The sequence below is a fragment of the Salmo salar genome, chromosome 02 (genome assembly GCF_965601325.2).
Source record: "Salmo salar chromosome 02, fSalSal1, whole genome shotgun sequence".
Lineage (NCBI taxonomy): Eukaryota > Metazoa > Chordata > Actinopteri > Salmoniformes > Salmonidae > Salmo > Salmo salar.
In genome coordinates this window covers 23,715,282-23,732,481 of record NC_138292.1, presented here as the reverse complement: position 1 = coordinate 23,732,481, position 17,200 = coordinate 23,715,282, and the positions used below count along the sequence as shown (strand labels likewise).

The window sequence follows — 17,200 nt, the reverse complement described above, 5'->3', positions numbered from 1 at the left end:
CAACCCAATACAATTGAAAGCAAAGCTAGTGTATTTACTGTAAATACACCCACGTTGCTAAGAGCCCCTAGGGAGTCACCAAAACAGAAGGTTTTTAGATGCTACACTTGATGCATATATTTTGTCAGCATCAGCAGAATGCAAGCCACTTTACCAAGTGTTCTTGGGTGTGAGTCATGCGTCAAATTCTTGAAAATAGTACCAGCTTGTAATTTTACACTGAACAGCGCAAGCCTCTCACAGAGCTGTGCTGCTTATGTCCAGGTTTCATTGAAATTAATGGAAGCGTCACACGCTCTACAAAAGTTAGTGTCCAGTGTAGCATGCCTGTTAGTCACCTCTTCTCTTTACTCAGCAGAAGCTCAACTGCCAAGCAGTGTCAATGTTCTAACAGCACCAAAGCAGCATCCACTCAGGTTTCCTCCCAGATGGCCCTTCTCCTCTGGCCCGCAACCGGAGCTACTGTAGCCAGGAGCCCACACCGGAGGAGATCACCTGGCCAAAGCCTCAGCCCCATTCTGTGAATGTGTCCCTGAACCAGACCAGTGACCCTGCACACAGTCTTTTTGTGATCCTGCCAGCAGGGGGCAGGAGAGAGTGGCACATGGGGGACCAGTTGGAGGCTCTGGTCCATATGCATGTCTTCCAGGGGCGTCCCAAAAGCTATGGTGGAGACATCTTGCTGGCCCAGCTGCACTCCTCCAAGTTGGGGGCAGGCATTGCAGGACAGGTGCTGGACCACAGGAATGGGACCTACTCTGCCATTTTCCCGTTACTATGGCAGGGGTCTGCACAGGTGGAGGTGACACTGGTCCATCCTAGTCAGGCAATTCATGTTCTACAATGAATACGAGAGGAACAGCCAGACCGGGTTCCCTTTCAGAGTCTGTTCCGCTCTGGAAAACTGTCCCAGACAACTGTATGTAACCTGTGTCTGTCGACAAACCAGAAGCCGCTGTGCAATTACACAGACCCCCACACAGGGGAGCCCTGGTACTGCTACAAGCCCAAGCTGCTGAGCTGTGACACACAGATCAACCACGCCAGGGGACCCTATGTGAACCATCTGCTCGTGAACAAGGAGGCATTGCTCTTTCAGAGGTTAGTGAGTTTTACAGTATGTAAGTGAATGAGTTTAAAAGTGTGTGAAATGTATTCTCAGACTTTGTTTCCAGTGTATCAGATTGCTTGCTGCAATGTGTTTATTTAACATTGAAATATGATTATTTCTCCACTTTTTCTCAGTGGTGTAAACATCAAAGTTCCCATTCATCCTTCAGGGTCTGACAGTGTCATTGTGCTGCCTGAGAAAAAAGGTAGGCGAGCAAGGAGATACCACAGTACAACTGTGTGTTTATCTTTTTAACACTAGCTAGCCAGCCTACTAACTGCTCTGCTCTGTGGCTGTATACTTCAACCCTGGAGAGTTTCTGGGTGTGCAGGACAGTATTCAAGCCAACTACTGCAACTACAGTAGTGTAAGGTGGGAAAGCCCTAGCACCTCTATTGCCTGTAAAGGGATGATGCTAGCTGGTACAAGATGCTTGCTTTCCTCTTTCAGACAAAGCAGACGTGGAGAGAAGCAGCATGAAGACAGAGTCTACCAGGATCACTCCTTCCGGGTATTACTTCCAAGGGTCATGGCGAACGCTGGGTGGTGGTGTGATGCGCCAGTTTAATGACTTGTCTGCCACTCAGTGTCTGAAGGGCAAGGTGGTGTACATGTACGGAGACTCTACTGTCAGACATTGGTTTGAGTACCTCAACACCTTAGTACCAGGTGAGTCCTGCGGCATCTTTCACTCTCTGCTGCCTCAGGTGCTTTCTAACGCTCTCCTCTGTCTGTCCAACTTCCAACTCTCCCTTCCTCTTTGTGACAGAGCTGAAGGAGTTCAACCTTTACAGTCCTTAGAATGTGGGGCCATTCATGGCAGTGGACAGCACCCACAACATCCTGCTGAAGTACCATTGTCACGGTCCTCCAATCCGCTTCAACACTGTCATCACCAGTGAGATGCGCTATGTAGCTAATGAGCTGGATAGCCTAATTGGCGGGTTAATCACTGTGGTGATTATCAGTGTATGGTTCCATTTCTGCACCTTCCCTGTGCAGGTCTACATTCGCCGACTATGCCACATTTGGTGGGCGGTGGTGCGGCTTCTGGACCGGGCTTCGGGGACACTGGTGGTGTTGCGCTGGTTTTCAGTGCAGCTCTACAGGGTGCTCTGGGCAATGTTCAGGGGTCTGGATGTTTTGCTGATAGACACCGGGGAGATGACCCTTGCCCACCACCTCCCCAATTCCCTCCACCCACCCCCTATCATCATCAAGAACATGAACAGAAAGTAGTCTCACTACTTCATCCTTAAGAGTCTGTTGATGCACCCGTGTGTCAATCTATGTAACATAATAAAAAAATCCATCAGGCTGCATCTCAATCCACCGCATCTGCCTATGTTGGCTTTCCATATCTGCGATGGAAGGTGGCTGAGCTACGCTGTTATTTGGAGTTACAGAGGTGTTTGTCAGACCATGAGACTTCCTGAAAATTGGTCTTCTCACGAAACATCTATTGCGTCCGAATGGTTTGGCCTACAAACTATTATGACCACACTATGGAAAGAGGAGACTCTCACGAATACGATGGTGTTCTCCATTTTGCTACGACTACCACACGTTTCACGGGACTCATCTGAAGGTAACCCATACAAACAAGTGGAAGTATGGAGGTAGTTTTGTGCCCCCCCAAAAAACAAATAAGGGGTGTCAACAACAAAAACTAAAATCCTGAGCTTTCTAATACAGTGCATTCGGAAAATGTTCAGACCCCTTGACCTTTCCCACATTTTGTTAAGTTACATCCTTATTCTAAAATGTATTAAATTGTTTGTTTTTTCCCATCAATCGACACAGAATGTCCCATAATGAGAAAGCAAAAACTGCTTTTTTTAATGTTTGCAAAATGAAAATATCACCTTTACATAAGTATTCAGAACCTTTACTCAGTACTTTGTTGAAGCAATTTTGGCAGCGATTACAGCCTCTAGTCTTCTATGGTATGAATCTACAGTACAAGCTTGGCACACCTGTATTTGGGGAGTTTCTCCCATTCTTCTCTGCAGATCCTCTTAAGCTCTGCCAGGTTGGATGGGGAGCAACGTTACACAGCTGAGCTCTGGCTAGGATCAAGTCTGAGCTCTGGCTAGGCCACTCAAGGACATTCAGAGACTCCTGCGTTGTCTTGGCTGTGTACTTAGGGTCGTTGTTTCATCAGACCAGAGAATCTTGTTTCTCATGGTCTGAGAGTCCTTTAGGTGCCTTTTGGCAAACTCCAAGTGGGCTGTCATGTGCCTTTTACTGAGGAGTGGCTTCTGTCTGGCCCCTCTACCATAAAAGCCTGATTGGTGGAATGCTGCAGAGATGGTTGTCCTTCTGGAAGGTTCTCCCATCTCCTCAGAGGAACTCTGGAGCTATGTTAGAATGACCATCGATTTCTTGGTCACCTCCCTGACCAAGGCCCTTCTTCCCCGATTGCTCAGTTTGGCCGGGCAGCCAGCTCTAGGAAGAGTCTTAGTGGTTCCAAACTTCTTCCATTTAAGATTGATGAAGGCCACTGTGTTCTTGGGGACCTTCAATGCTGCAGAATTTTTTTGGTACCCTTCCCCAAATCTGTGCCTCGACACAATCCTATCTCAGAGCTCTACGGACAATTCCTTTGACTTCATTGCTCTGACATGCACGGTCAACTGTGGGACTTATATATATATACAGGTGTGTGCCTTTCCAAATCATGTCCAATCAATTGAATTTACCACAGGTTGACTCCAATCAAGTTGCAGAAAAATCTCAAGGATGATCAATGGAAACGGGTTACACCTGACCTAAGCTCAATTTCGAGTCTCATAGCAAAGGGTCTGAATACTTAAGTAAATACGTTTTATTTTATACATTTGCAAACATTTCTAAAAACCTGTTTTCGCTTTGTCATTATGGTGTATTGTATGTAGATTGATGAGGGGAAAAAAAGTTATTTAATCAATTTTAGAATAAGGCTGTAACATAACAAAATGTGGAAAAAGTCATGAGGTCTGAATATAGGACAGACACTTCAAAACATTATTCCTCATGATTTATTTTTTGACTGTCTTTTTGCCAACTATTAATATGTTATTCAATGTGTTTCTATGGGCTATAATAGAAAAGGCCAAATTCAATATTTTATCCGGATGTGGTGGTCCTGGGATGGAGTTGTTACACTTGGTTTGCTGTTGTGAGGCCAGTTGGACGTACTGCCAAATTCTATAACACGACATTGGAAGTGGCTTATGGTAGAGAAATTAACACTGGTGGACTTTCCTGCAGTCAGCATGTCAGTTGCATGCTCCCTCAAAACTTGAGACATCTGTGCCATTGTTTTGTGTGACAAAACTGCATGAGGTGCACCTGTGTAATGACTATACTGTTTAATCAGCGTTTTGATATACCACATCTGTCAGGTAAATGGATTATCTTGGCAAAGGAGAAATGCTCACTAACAGGGATGTAAACAAATTGGTGCACAGAATTTGAAAGAAATAAGCTTTTTTTGCGTATGGAACATTTCTGGGATCTTTTATTTCAGCTCATGAAACATGGGACCAACACTTTACATGTTGCGTTATATTTTTGTAAAGTAAATATATGGACCAGGGAAGCCCCCATACTGTTATAGACAGAAGCTTGTGACATGGCAGACCAATCAGGACTTATCGCTCAGCATGTCCAACCACTCCATTATCTCAGTCAATTATGACTAGCTAGGAAGGATCGTGTCTTTCTCCAAGTTTAGCTCTGTTCTTTCTTCTTGGCTGAACTAGGCTCACCATTTTTTTTTTACCTGTTGGGGCTAGGGGGCAGTATTTGCACGGCCGGATAAAAAAACGTACCCGATTTAAACTGGTTACTACTCTTGCCCAGAAACAAGAATATGCATATAGATTTGGATAGAAACCACTCTAAAGTTTCTAAAACTGTTTGAATGGTGTCTGTGAGTATAACAGAACTCATATGGCAGGCCAAAACCTGAGAAGATTCCATACAGGAAGTGCCCTGTCTGACAATTTGTTGTCCTTCTAGGGCATCTCTATCAAAAATACAGCATCTCTGCTGTAACGTGACATTTTCTAAGGCTTCCATTGGCTCTCAGAAGGCGCCAGAAAGTGGAATGACGTCTCTCCAGTCTCTGGGCGAAGAACAGCAGGAGATTTTGTGAGTGGTCAGGCTGAGAACAGTGACACTGGAGATGCGCGTTCATGTGAATTCTCCATGTTTTTCTTTCTCTCTTTGAACGAATACAACGTCGCCCGGTTGGAATATTATCACCATTTTACAAGACAAATCGCATAAAAATAGATTTTAAACAGCGTTTGAGATGCTTCGAAATACGGTAATGGAATATTTCGAATTTTTTGGTCACGAAATGCGCTTGCGCGTCACCCTTCGGATAGTTACCTGAACGCATGAACAAAACGGAGCTATTTCAATATAACTATGGATTATTTCAAACCAAAACAACATTTGTTGTTGAAGTAGAAGTCCTGGGAGTGCATTCTGACGAAGAACAGCAAAGGTAATCCAATTTTTCTTATAGAAAATCTGAGTTTGGTGAGGGCCAAACTTGGTGGGTGTCAAATTAGCTAGCCGTGATGGCCGGGCTATCTACTCAGAATATTGCAAAATGTGCTTTCGCCGAAAAGCTATTTTAAAATCTGACACCGCGATTGCATAAAGGAGTTCTGTATCTATAATTCTTAAAATAATTGTTATGTATTTTGTGAACGTTAATCGTGAGTAATTAAGTAAATTCACCGGAAGTTTGCGGTGGGTATGCTAGTTCTGAACATCACATGCTAATGTAAAAAGCTGGTTTTTGATATAAATATGTATAACATAATGTCCTAGGAGTGTCATCTGATGAAGATCATCAAAGGTTAGTGCTGCATTTAGCTGTGGTTTTGGTTTTTGTGACATATAGGCTTGCTTTGAAAATGGCTGTGTGATTATTTTTGGCAGGGTACTCTCCTGACATAATCTAATGTTTTGCTTTCGCTGTAAAGCCTTTTTGAAATCGGACAGTGTGGTTAGATTAACGAGAGTCTTGTCTTTAAAGTGGTGTAAAATAATCATATGTTTGAGAAATTAAAGTTATAGCATTTATGAGGTATTTGTATTTCTTGCCACGCGATTCCACTGGCTGTTGACGCAAGCGTCCCACCTCGCCCAGGGAGGTTAAATACTCATATTTACGCATCCCATTAAAGGTTGTAACTAAGGCGCATGAAAGTCATCATGTTCAAGAAGGTATTTCTGCAGAAAACAAAACCATCTCTGATCCTGTAACCGTTCACATTTCTCTTATTCTCGCTACGGAGCATTTAACAAAACTCCCATTTTCAAACAGAGTTTGAATGTCACATTTATGTCCTTGTGACATTATCTGTGTACATTTTGATAAAACACTCAATTCAACAGTTGGATCACATGCTGCACATCTACGCTCTAACTAAACTAAATCATGACAAAAATTCCAATAGTATATGTTTATTGTGGGTTTTCATAAAAATGATTTATTGGATGTGACATGTTGCCTGAGTTGGGATGGGGGGGGAATGGGATGGGGATTGGGGGTGAGGGCCCACCTCTTTTTGTTTGTTTTCCTTTATATGCAAAACTGTGTAAATCTCCAATTATCTGTTTATCTGTATTAGTGCTGAGCGATTAGTGCTTTTTGAGGTCAGTTCGGTTTCAGTTAGTTTATGAAAAAATTATCACGATTTTCAATTTTAGTTTTTAAACATTTAATGTCATTATTTCATAATGCTTATAAATGTATTTTATTTTTTTACAGAAATTCCAAGTCCAAAAATAATTAACATCTATTGCCAAAACATTGAAAATATGTCATTATTTCTGTCAGGTCCACATTGGGTAGACATCAATTCAAAAATAGGAAATTACTATGAAATAATCAAATATTTTAGTTGTGTATATTACTTAGTATTTATTTGATGACTATATTGTTTTTCATTCCTTAAAGTCATCATCTCATCTCTGCTCAGGCAGTAGCAGCTCCAGAGCTGAAATCAATTTTACTAGTTCTTCAAATTAGATAAAGCATACTTTCACCAACTTTCTCTATCCCTCTAGTCATTGTGTTGTGTACATTCCTGTGTGAATCTAACGGCTCCCGAGTGGCGCAGCGGTTTAAGGCACTGCAAGAGTCGTCACCACAGTCCCTGGTTCAAATCCACGCTGTGTCACATCTGGCTGTGATTGGGAGTCCCGTAGGGCGGCGCACAATTGGCCCAGCGTCGTCCAGGTTTGGCCGGAGAAGGTTGTCATTGTAAATAAGAATTTGATCTTAACTGACTTGCCTAATAAAATAAAGATATAAAAAACATAACATGCTTAAAACTGTATAAGCCTCTGTCAGTTTCCATGAGATAACAAAGTCGAAAACAAAAATTCAATTTTTGGTCTTGATTTAAGGTGAGGGTTAAGCAAAAGGTTAGCAGTGTGGTAAAGGTTAGGTTTAAAGTCACATTTTATGAAGATAAATTGTAGAACTAGGTAGGGTTTATGATGCAATGGCAACTAGTGACAACAGTCTGTTTGAGCCGGAAACAACAGGTGCAATGGATTAGGGTCATTGTAGTTAATTACCACGTTTCTGCACTGAACAAGGTTGAATATTTGCTTAATGAAAACTACAACTCCCTTCAACCCAGCCTCCCACATAATTATTGACTTGATTTCTCTCGCGAGTGATTTGATTTCCCTCTAAAGAACTAACTAAATGGAATTCAAGTAATTAGACAGACGTCGGGCAATTAGTTGTTTAATAAACAACATTTTAGCACTAATCTGTCTTAAACATTTTAGCTACTTTTTTGTATAGTTATCTTTTATAAACGTTTGAAAGGGGGAGGTGCCTACAAGTCTCTCAGTTTTTTTCTTCTTACCACTCCTGCACATGCTATTTTCATTCTACTTTTAAACTCTCATCATATTGTAAGTACATAAATACACATTTCAAAACAAGTTCACATTTTTTTGTTAAGCTTACATTCAGTTGCACCTCCCTGTTGCACACAGCAAGCTTGGCTGGTTTAAGATGAAATCATCAACCCTGTTACATTCAACCCTGTTACTTTAATTGTCAACTTTTATGGTCCTTTTTCTTCTTTTAACCTCTGGAGATAAAACATGTTTGTTATGAAGTTGAACATGTGTTCTTTTTGACAGAATGTTAAAATTAAGTGAAAAGACACTATCAGTGGAACGACCCAGCTAAGATGGATACCACAAAATACTTAGGTGCTCAGCCTGAAACTGAGAAACATACAATAAAAGACAAATTGTCAGACACACATGGGCACACACACAGACAAACACACAAGTTCCCACGTACACATGCACGTATGCACAGACACACACTTCAACACTGCAGGAACAGACGATACATCATGCCAGCTTGGACAGATAGAATATTTTTTTATTCCAAACGAGTTTGTGTGTCTATAGGATTTAACATCAGGTGGTTGCTATGGAGAGGACGTACCCATCACCCCTGACCTCTATTAACCCACCCCTGCCCACCCATTTCCCCAAAACAGCATCCTCCTCCTATAGATCCGTACTTCAATAGGAATAATAATAATACAAATGTAATCATAATATTCAACGTCATTCTTTTAATAATCCATTTAGCACTAGTATAGAAATATGAAAAAATAACAGAACTGAAAAGTTAACAAAAATGATTTGTTTGTTTTGTTGAGTAAACTCTCTCCCCTCACAGACACCCCTCTGATTCCCTTTGGCTACCCCTCCTTCCCTCCCTCTGACACTGTCATACATCCCAATACTCAAAGGTCTTCCTTTTCTTATCTCCTTTCCTTCTTCACCACTGATAGGTGAAAGGACCGACCGGTTAGAGATGCACCAGTGCTTTCACCTGTCTATCCCTGTAAGATCAATTGTTGTGAAGGAAAGGAGATGAGGAAAGGACGCCAATTAAGTGTATTGGAAGAAAGCCATCCAATGGTTTCACAGCATTGAGTTGAGACTAGAGTGGTGACCTATGCAGATGTGTGTCTCTGGCTCACTGCTGCACTGTGGGTCCAAGAGAAGAACACAGAAATAATTATGTATTTCTTAGGTTGCATGGTTATATTTGTCAGTGTGATGATCTGTGGTGTATGTGTGAGAGAGGCAGCAGAAAGCCTCAGAAAGGCTTGAACCCTGTAACAGTATTCCCCATCATACTTTTATAACATTAAACCATGACCTCAGTCTCCTCCGTAGTCATTGTGTGGCTATTAGTTATTAAAGGGGAATAATTACCAGATCTAAAGCTCCACAGGCTGTAATGAGAGGGCTCAGGGTGGTGTGGAGCTCTGTGTGGAGCTCTGGCAGGCGTCTGTGCTGCAGACAGCCAGTTCAACGGGATGTAGAGCAGGGAAGCTTTAGTCCCAGCCTCCCGGCAGCACGGCCAAGCCCCCAGCAAGATGCTGCCCAGAATTACCAGATCAGGAAAAATCTCATTATGGAAGTAGTTCAATTAGGGATTTGTCATTCTAATACAGTCCTCCTTTTATCTCTCTGTTCCTCTGTTGCATTCCTATTTTTTCTCTTTCTCTCAATCCTCTTCATCTCTCTCCTCTTCCTCTCTCCATTGCTCTCTCCTTTTTCTCTCTCGTCATCCTCTCTCATCTTCCTCTCTCTCTGTGCTATGAACAGAGGTAAAGAGGAGAAAAGGCTTGGCAAGTATTCTCCAGGATAACAAGTCATTTCACATCGCAAAGCCTCTGATTATCGTATACTTGGTATGATCATTTGTTCCTCTCACTTGCTGTAAGGACGGACCTCTGCGCGCGCACACACTCACACACACACCCACAGCAATTATATTATGCATATCTGACTTTGTTACAACTCATTTCCAGCCAAATCTGCTTTCTTCAATGTCGTTTCAAAAGCAGCTATGGGGTCCACGGATGGACAAAACACCTCATCCACACAGTGAACCTCAGGGGAGTCTTTTCTTCATAGTGTGTCGTGATCCACCACATTAGTCACATATATAGTCTTTATTTTTCTGTAACTTCCACTTAGAACAATGGTAACCAAACGACAAAGACAACAACAAAGAAATCTGGAAAATCATATAATTCTAGTCAGTTTTAAAGTCTTCTGTTGTTGTATGTTACATAGATTAAAGGTCCTCCAGGATTGACGTGGGCTCCTCCTCCAGTGGTCACCGTCCAGAGAGGAAGAGCTGGCCGCTCTAGATGAGTCTGTGGTACCATGGAAATGGAAAGAGAGAGAGAGATGGAGAGAGAGAGCAGGGAGAACAGGGAGAGACCGACAGAGAAACCAGTAGGTCTGGCATCAAATGATGTGCGTTACCTGACTGCTTTATCCAGTGTAGCTCAGTCCTGATTGGTCCACTGGTAAGTCAAGATAAGAACCGAGCAGCCATCTTCAAGTAAATCACAAAGCCAGAACACAGCAGAGCATGGTTCTGTGAACAGATTGGGCTAACATCAGAACCAGCTGGGCAGCGTGCTGGAGAGCAAAGAAAGTCTCTCCTTCTTTCTCCTTTTGTATGGGTGTGTCTTTTGGTATCTGTGCAAATATATCCTTTCCATTGCTTCATCACACATCTCACAACGTCTTTGAGCCCTCTGATTCTCTCTCTCTCTCCCTCTCTTTCTCCCTCCTTCTCTCCCTTTAATTCCCTCCTGGAGGCCAATGTACAGAGGGTCAGAGAATAGTGTGTCACTGAGCAGCTCAAAACATCAGTAAAGTCACCGTTAACTTGCCCCCATATACCCTCCAGCCCCTCCTAGTTCGTCAGTCTTAGTCCTACTTCCCCAGAAGGTCTGTGTCGGTGCTGCTCTGTGGGGGTGGTATGGGTAGGCAGGGTGCAGGGGTGCTGTGGGGGAGCCGCCGGGGGCTGGACCCCCCTCCCCCCTCGCTGTCTGTGTTGGAGGAGGAGGGTGGAGGAGGAGGGGGCAGGCGCGGCAGGGGTGCAGATGAGGGGGGGATCCTTGTGGACCCCATCCCTGACCTCAGGCTCTGGATCCTCCTGCACTCCTGGCAGATCCTGACGTGCGTGCAGCTGCGAGGGAGCGCCACGGGGGCCTGCGGCTGGGGCGGGTGAGGAGGGGTGGTGTTGACCCCCAGTGGGTCCTCCAGGAGTCGCTGAGGCCCAGGGCCCATGTCTGAGGGACCTCCCCCAGCCCCTACACCCCCTCCTGGCCCCCCTGCTCCCCCAGTCAGGGGTCCCGAGCCACTGTAGAGCTTGCCGTTGCTGAGGCGCATCTCCCGTACGAGGCGGAGTGGCCGCTGGGCCCCCAGGGCGATGCGGGTGGGGTGGCGGAGGGCCGCGGAGTTGCCCAGGGGGCGGCGACGACGGGAACGGGAACTCTTCTTACAGGAGACGGCGTTTCGGAACTCGGTGAGCATCTCCTGACAGACAGACACCTGAGAGGACAGAGGAGAGAGAGAGGGACGACGGGAAGAGGAGCATAGGGAGAGATAGGGGGCCACAAAAGCAAAGTAGACAGATGGGGGAAAAAGAGGGAAGGCAAAGGGAACGAGATAGAGGGGGGAGAGTAGGGAGGGGGAGAGTAGGAAGGTGGGGGGAAGAAAGAGGGGAAGCAAAAAAGAGAAGGAAAGCAGAAACAGGGTGGAGGTGGAGTAAAAGAGATGGTAGGAGGAGAGGAGAACCGAATGAGGGTATAGAAAGGTAGAAATGGGGGGATGGCAATGAAAGTGGTAATGAATAGAAATGATTTGGAGATAATGAGGGGAGATGTAGAGATGGATAGAGGTTGGAGAATATCCAAAGAGCAGAGAGAGTTAATACAATCCATACAAATAACCAACTGAGCAGAACAAATTGTGTTCATTACACATTATATATAATATATAATGGTACATAATGAACTATGAACAAACAGGCAGGCCCGCAAACTGAGGTGCATGTAGACAAACAACACAAACACACCCAAACAGACACACACCTCTTAACATTCCAACAGCATCACACACTTGCACAAAAAGTTCCAACAAAATGCACCAAGGACACATAGACATTATGGAATATTCTAATCTAAAAAATCATAACAATGATGAATAATACTCTTACACAAACAGAAACAGTATTCATTATCAGAAAACAGACACTGATTGACAGAATGACAGGTGTGGCAGACACACAGAGAGATGAGTGATCCAAGAATGGAAACGAAGAGTACCAGCATGTGAGGCATGTAAAAGAAGATAGATCGTGACATTTAATGCCAGGGAAATCATTACACACTGCTTCTTATGCAAGCAAATATTGGCATCACAATATTGGCTTATCCATACCCTGTACTAAACATCAACACTTTCTGATCACAGTCAAAATACCCTCCCGCGATCACACACCAACGCTAATACTATAGCATGCCAACACAGGTACGTTCACACAACATCACAACATGTGACTGGACCCTGATCTGTTCACAGGAGAAATCTGTCCTGCTTCATTTGAGGTTCAGGTGTAAAAATAGCCACCCTCATCACCCATGCACAATACATAGCAAACCCAACAGTGAAACACACAGACTAGACACACACTGATTAACATACACACAAACAAATGGTGCAAGAAGCAGCCCGACGAACACATATTCAAACACACACAGTTCCAGAGGCGGCCCAACAAACACACACACGCTGCACAGCAGAGGATGGGGAGTCAGGGTTGGTGTGTTGCCATGGGGACCTACTGGGGTGGGTCTGTGGTGTCGGCGAGGGCAGGAGTGAGGGCGTACCTCGTCTGTCTCTGAAGAGCAGCGCGTCGACCACACAAACTCCATGATGGCCACGAACACAGCAATGATGAGGCCACAGATCAACACCACGAAGATACCCCCGATGTTCTCCATGCCAAGACCTGTGGAGGACAGACATGATGGTTAATATACACACATACAGTACCACCAATATGCCCCTGATTTAACACAAGAACAGTTACACACACAATACCACAGACCCTGGTAATCTCCCATCTTACAGTACATTCAGAACACTCACAGACATCAGTTGAGATACAGAGCTGTAAAGACACTGGAAACAGAGTAGTGTACTGACCCTTGGCTCTGTGGTCCTCTTCTTTAGGGCACTGTCCTCCCTCCCACCACCTCCTCTTCAGGATCTCCAGCCTGTTGTTCTCCTGCAGGTGCAGGATGGCCATAGTGATCTCCTCTCTGAACGGAGAGCCTGGGAGGACGAAAGGAAAGAGGGAGGAGGAGAAAGAGGGGATTAAAGATGGAGAGGAAGAGGAATTAGGCTTATGGTCTCCTCCCCTTCTCATCCAGATGTTGTGGGTTGTACCACTCCCCCGTCTCTCCCTGTCTCCCATCCTCCCTCCATTTCACTACCATTCTCACCCAATCTCTTATTCTCTCTTTCCCATCTCTCCTTTTTCCCCCATCTCTCCTCATCTCTCCTCTTTCCCATCTCTCCAACTCTCCTCTTTCCCCTCCCTCCATCCCTCTCTCTCATTTCTCCCCGCATACCTCCCTCCATCCCTCTCCCCCATGCTTCCCCATCATTCCTCTCTCCTCCTATACCTCCCTCCACCCCTTTCTCTACTATACCTCCCTTTCATCCTCCCTTCATCCCTCTCTCCCCCATACCGCCCTCCCCCATACCTCTCTCCATCCCTCTCTCCCCATACCACCTTCCATCCCTCTGACCACATACCTCCCTTCCTCTCTCCCCCCCATCCTTTTCTCTCCCCATACCTCCCTCCATCCCTCTCTCACCCAGTGGCATGCCGATGCCGTAGCCCTTGGTGTCCAGCAGACCACCTATCTGGGTGAGGTTACAGTTGAGTTTGCGGTAGTACTCATTCATGGTGCTCTCCAGGAGGAAGGCATATTTAGAGTTGACCACGCGGGCGATGCCCTCCTCCGTGCTCTTCACAAACACACTGGGCTGCTTGGAGTGCATGTAGTTCCACATGCGCTGGTATGTCTGGTAGCGCGAGTTCTGGAGGGAGGGAGAAAGGAGGGAGGGAGAAAGGAGGAAAGGGAGGAAGATGGGGGGTGGAGGAAAGAGATGGAGAGGTAGGAAAGGGAAAGGGGAGGAAGGGGAAGGGATGGGGGAGAAGGGATAGAGACGGAAGGGTATGAAAAGAGAGATGTATATATATCCAGATGCAGCTGAATCAAACGCCAGGTGGTAGTGTACATATATGCATGACAATATGTCATGCTAAGGAACAGCATAGACACAGAGTCAAGGTAACAGCAACCAGTTAGATACAGTATTGTATATGCAACAAAACAGGTGAGATGTGGGTTGGATGTGAAGGACTCTTCGGTAGTGGGTACAGTTAAGAGGTACAGTTAAGAGGTGGAGAGAGGGATGATACAGCATCTGGGTAAGCACAATGAACATACACACAATAAAGATACACAAACAAACACTCACACTCTAACCCCCCCCCCCCCCCCACCCCCCCCCCCACACACACACACACACACACACACACACACACACACACACACACACACACACACACACACACGTAAACACTTACTCACAAACACACATACACAATCAAGCACACAGTCCAAACACACTGACAAACACAGATGCCGACACAGATGCCAGCAGCTCTTACATAAGCAAACACTGACACTCAGCCACTTAACACTAACAGCCATAAAGAACACAACAGGAGCTCAGAGACATGCCAGCAAATAGGGAAACAACTACACACACACACACACACACACACACACACTGTGCTCAACCACATACCCACCTCACCATACACACACATACAAATAGGAGCGATCTGAGACAGATCGGCAAATACTAGAACAGCACACACACACACACCTCCCTACCAGTCATTCTCCATTCAAAGCTCTACATACGCCCCCCAGGGCCAGCGTCGAGCAGTACCATGAAGAAAGTCATGGTGCTCCCCCCATGGATAGTGCCATACTCGATGTTGGTCTGGTCGGCCAGGTCGTCAGGAGACTCGATGGGCACCTCCATCCTCTGAACGGTCAGGAAGGCTGCCAGGTTGGCCGTGTAGGAGGAGATGATGATCAGCGTAAACATCCACCTGGGAGAAGACAGAGACAGAGTTAGAGAGAGACAGAGAGAGAGAGAGAAAGACAGAGACAGAAAGTCAGAGAAAATAGAGTTTGACAGAATCACAGACAGGAAGAGAAATGAGAGAGGAGAGGGTGACAGAGAGACATTTACTCAGACATACAGACTGAGACATACTTACCCACCAATCTACACACACACACACACACACACACACACACACACACACACACACACACACACACACACACACACACACACACACACACACACACACACACACACACACACACACACACACACACACACACACACACACACACACACACACACACACACACACACACACACACACACACACAGACTTACCAGACCCCTGAGACGCAGCGTGTGGACAGGGCACGTGGCATGATCTCAGAGCCCTGCTGCATGAAGCCTCCTACAGGGAACCACAGGCTGTTCCCTAGGGTGTACTGGTTCTCCAGCATGTCCTTGTGCCCCTGTAGACATGGGTGGGGGTTGTACCACTCATAGGGACTTAACCTGGAAGTAGGAGAGGAGGAGAGGAGAACACTCTTAGAAGAAAGGGTTCTATAAGGGTTATTTGGCTGTCCCCATAGGAGAACCCTTTTTGATTTCAGGTAGAACCCTCTTTTACATGAAACCCAAAAGGGTTCTACCTGGAACCAAAAAGGGTTCTTCTACGGCGACAGCCGAATAACTCTTTTAGGTTCTAGATAGCACCTTTTTTCTATGAGTGTAGAAGAGAAAAAGGACCATAAGGACCTCTGTACACAACATCTATCTATCTCAACCAAGGCATTTTAATTCGGTGTGTATATGTAACAGTCTTGCTTCCGTCCCTCTCCTCGCCCCAACCTGGGCTTGAACCAGGAACCCTCTGCACACATCAACAACTGACACCCACGAAGCATCGTTACCCATCACGCCACAAAAGCCACGGCCCTTGCAGAGCAAGGGGAACAACTACTTCACGGTCTCAGATCGAGATCACCGATTGAAATGCTATTAGCGCGCACCACTGCTAACTAGCTAGCCATTTCACATCGGTTACATATATAAGCTGCTATAACTCATTATTATTCAATTGTGTCAACCAAAATGCACAAACAATCCCAGAGTTCCTCACTGGTTTCCTGTTCCTGTTGCCCTGGGTTACTGTGGTGCTTACTCATGCACTTACCTTGCAGCCAGGAAGAGCACACAGCTGACAGCCAGGTAGGCGAGCAGCATGAAGAGCCAAACAGCCGGAGAGAAGGGGTCCAGGAAGGAGAAATACCCCGGTTTCCTCCCCTAAAACAGAGACAGAGAGAGAGATAGGACAGGTTGGAGTGGCCCTATTACGTTACATTACATAGCTGTCATGTAGTTCCTCTTTCAACCACAGAGGGGTAGTGTTCTTCCCTGCAACTGTACAGCACATCATCTCTGCAATGTTATACTGTTCATAATGCAACAAATGTAAGCCTCAGAGAGTTGAACGGTAAACGTGTGCGATGTACAACCATGAACTCTATAAGACCTATCCATTCTATCTTTCAGAATCAGATATCCTCAAAGAAATGCATTGTCACGGCCCATAAAATAAACAGGATAGCACAAACAGCAGTTAGGGAAATCCAATACACCCAACTGCTCTGGTGTGTCTGTCTTACCAGGTGGACTCTGTACAAGATGCTGATTCCTAGCGTCATGAAGGGCTTGGAGAAGTCTATGACTTTCTCTCTCTCAGACGTGATGGTAAAGCCTGCTACTGCCAAGTCTGCTTTCTGTGTGTGTGTGAGAGAGAGCGAGAGAGAGAGAGAGAGAGAGAGAGAGAGCGAGAGAGAGAGAGAGAGAGAGAGAGAGAGAGAGAGAGAGAGAGCGAGAGAGAGAGCGAGAGAGAGAGAGAGAGAGAGAGAGAGAGAGAGAGAAGAGAGAGAGAGAGAGAGAGAGAGAGAGAGAGAGAGAGAGAGAGAGAGAGAGAGAGAGAGAGTCAGAAATAGATGACAACAAATCAACACTTCG

General features: G+C 45.4%; 1 protein-coding gene and 1 pseudogene across 3 annotated transcripts in view; one reads left to right on the top strand and one right to left on the bottom strand.

Moving 5' to 3' along the window:
* The first annotated feature begins 302 nt into the window (after positions 1-302).
* LOC106571719 (NXPE family member 3-like) lies at positions 303-9,298 on the top strand (annotated as a pseudogene). Its single transcript, XR_014380394.1, has 3 exons — positions 303-1,101; positions 1,246-1,316; positions 1,562-9,298. The product of XR_014380394.1 is annotated as an NXPE family member 3-like (transcript).
* An 818-nt stretch (positions 9,299-10,116) lies between these two features.
* Positions 10,117-17,200, bottom strand: part of LOC106576347 (glutamate receptor ionotropic, kainate 5) — a 96,390-nt gene continuing 89,306 nt past the window's right edge. Inside the window, exons 13-20 of one of the 2 annotated variants that reach the window (XM_045700561.2) lie at positions 16,849-16,962; positions 16,377-16,486; positions 15,542-15,715; positions 15,017-15,182; positions 13,867-14,092; positions 13,190-13,318; positions 12,826-12,992; positions 10,117-11,530 (exon numbers count right to left, since the gene is read on the bottom strand). In XM_045700561.2, coding sequence (XP_045556517.2) covers positions 10,910-11,530; positions 12,826-12,992; positions 13,190-13,318; positions 13,867-14,092; positions 15,017-15,182; positions 15,542-15,715; positions 16,377-16,486; positions 16,849-16,962 — 1,707 coding nt within the window. In that variant the 3' untranslated portion in view covers positions 10,117-10,909. The remainder of the gene's footprint in view (positions 11,531-12,825; positions 12,993-13,189; positions 13,319-13,866; positions 14,093-15,016; positions 15,183-15,541; positions 15,716-16,376; positions 16,487-16,848; positions 16,963-17,200) is intronic. The other variant, XM_082961040.1, reaches the window with a different exon arrangement.